The following is a 1,356-nucleotide window of genomic DNA, read 5'->3' as shown; positions in this document are numbered from 1 at the left end:
AAACGTAACACTTAGGCTATGTTTGGTATGCATTTTTGGAATGCATTCTATGTCAATTTTGCATTCTCAAATGATAAAAACAATAAAAAAAATTTAAGGGAAAACTAATATCATATGTTTGGTATGCATTCTAGGTCGATTTTGTATTCTCAAATGATAAATTTCGATTTTGCATTTTATCATCCGAGAATGCAAAATCGACTTAAATGCATACCAAACATTAGCATTAGTTTTGCCTTAAAATATTTCGGTCTCCATCAAGACCAGACTTGGAAATTATTGGATTAGCATTAATGGTGTGACCCACCACAACTCACTGGATTTCAATCTGATATTTTTCAATAGGGAGCCTGAGATAAGGTTGGTGGTATATCTCCACTTTAACCGAAAAAGAAGACCGAAGGACCAGATATTTCCAGCTCAACATTTCCAACTTTTGAACATTATCTATCCATTTACTTCTTATTAGTTAGTGCATCTGAAAAATTCCTGAAATGGAAGGCCGTTAAGACTTTAACCATGGGATGCTTGGTTCGCTGTGTTCTCGTTCCCTTACTCTCACACCTCACAGTCAGAAACAAGCAATCAAGCCCAACCAAATTGCTTTGGCTTCCCAGCTATGAAGCCACCACTACTTTACCCCAAGGCCCCAAATTTCTCCGAACACTATCTATTATGAACACCCGAGCTCTCACCGTCTCATCTCTTGCCCAGGGCGTTTCTTCTCCCCCAGCAGCCTCTGGTGACGTATCTGTTCTCCTTCAAATGAGGTGCCCTTCTTCTCCTTTGTATTGGTTTCAATGAATACTTTAGATTTATATTCTGTTCCCTTCCAATAGTACTGTAGAACAAGTTGAAGATTATATGTTGCTTTGGGACTAGAAAAATATGCGAAACCCAAACAAGTACACCAGAAAACTTCCATTTCGTTGAGAAATTTTTCTTTTTTTTTTTTTTAATTTTCAACAGTGCTGTTCTTCTCATGGCGTATTGGATTACCAATTTCGTTGTGCCGGACATAATCTCAGAGGCTCTCCAATTTGATAAGCCAAGCAAAGACCAGATCCCTGAAGACAAGATTCCCTCACAAGATGATTAGTGAAACACGCTTGGGAGCAGTGAAGGAGGTTCAGGAAGGACAAGACGAAGTTTCAGGATACAAAAAAAAAACCTCCTAAGTTCTGATTTTTGCCTCGTCTTCCTGCGTTATCCCTTATTTTTGTTTTTTGGAGTGTGGTTCATGTTCCACCAGTTTTCTCCATATTTGCCATATTTCCAATCTACATTTCTTCAAGCAGATGCTATAAAGTGCTTTTTATTACACTTCAATCTAAACTTTACAATCCAGGGTCACCA

The 1,356-nt window shown here is 38.1% G+C and overlaps 1 protein-coding gene across 1 annotated transcript; it reads left to right on the top strand.

Moving 5' to 3' along the window:
- The first annotated feature begins 511 nt into the window (after positions 1-511).
- LOC122642890 lies at positions 512-1,343 on the top strand. The gene is made up of 2 exons (XM_043836505.1): positions 512-770; positions 970-1,343. The coding sequence occupies exons 1-2, from the start codon at positions 520-522 to the stop codon at positions 1,097-1,099; spliced, it is 381 nt and encodes a 126-aa protein (XP_043692440.1). The 5' UTR covers positions 512-519; the 3' UTR covers positions 1,100-1,343.
- Positions 1,344-1,356: the final 13 nt, after the last annotated feature.

Source organism: Telopea speciosissima, chromosome 10 (assembly GCF_018873765.1).
Source record: "Telopea speciosissima isolate NSW1024214 ecotype Mountain lineage chromosome 10, Tspe_v1, whole genome shotgun sequence".
NCBI lineage: Eukaryota > Viridiplantae > Streptophyta > Magnoliopsida > Proteales > Proteaceae > Telopea > Telopea speciosissima.
Note: the sequence above shows the minus strand (reverse complement) of the source record. Positions and strands in the feature narration are given on the sequence as shown.

What these genes read in the sequence shown, in the direction of transcription:
- LOC122642890 (XM_043836505.1), top strand. Translation starts at nt 520, where the DNA reads ATGGGATGCTTGGTTCGCTGTGTTCTCGTTCCCTTACTCTCACACCTC. An exon ending in TCTGTTCTCCTTCAAATGAG is followed by an intron (nt 771 to 969) that starts GTGCCCTTCTTC and finishes AATTTTCAACAG; the next exon opens with TGCTGTTCTTCTCATGGCGT.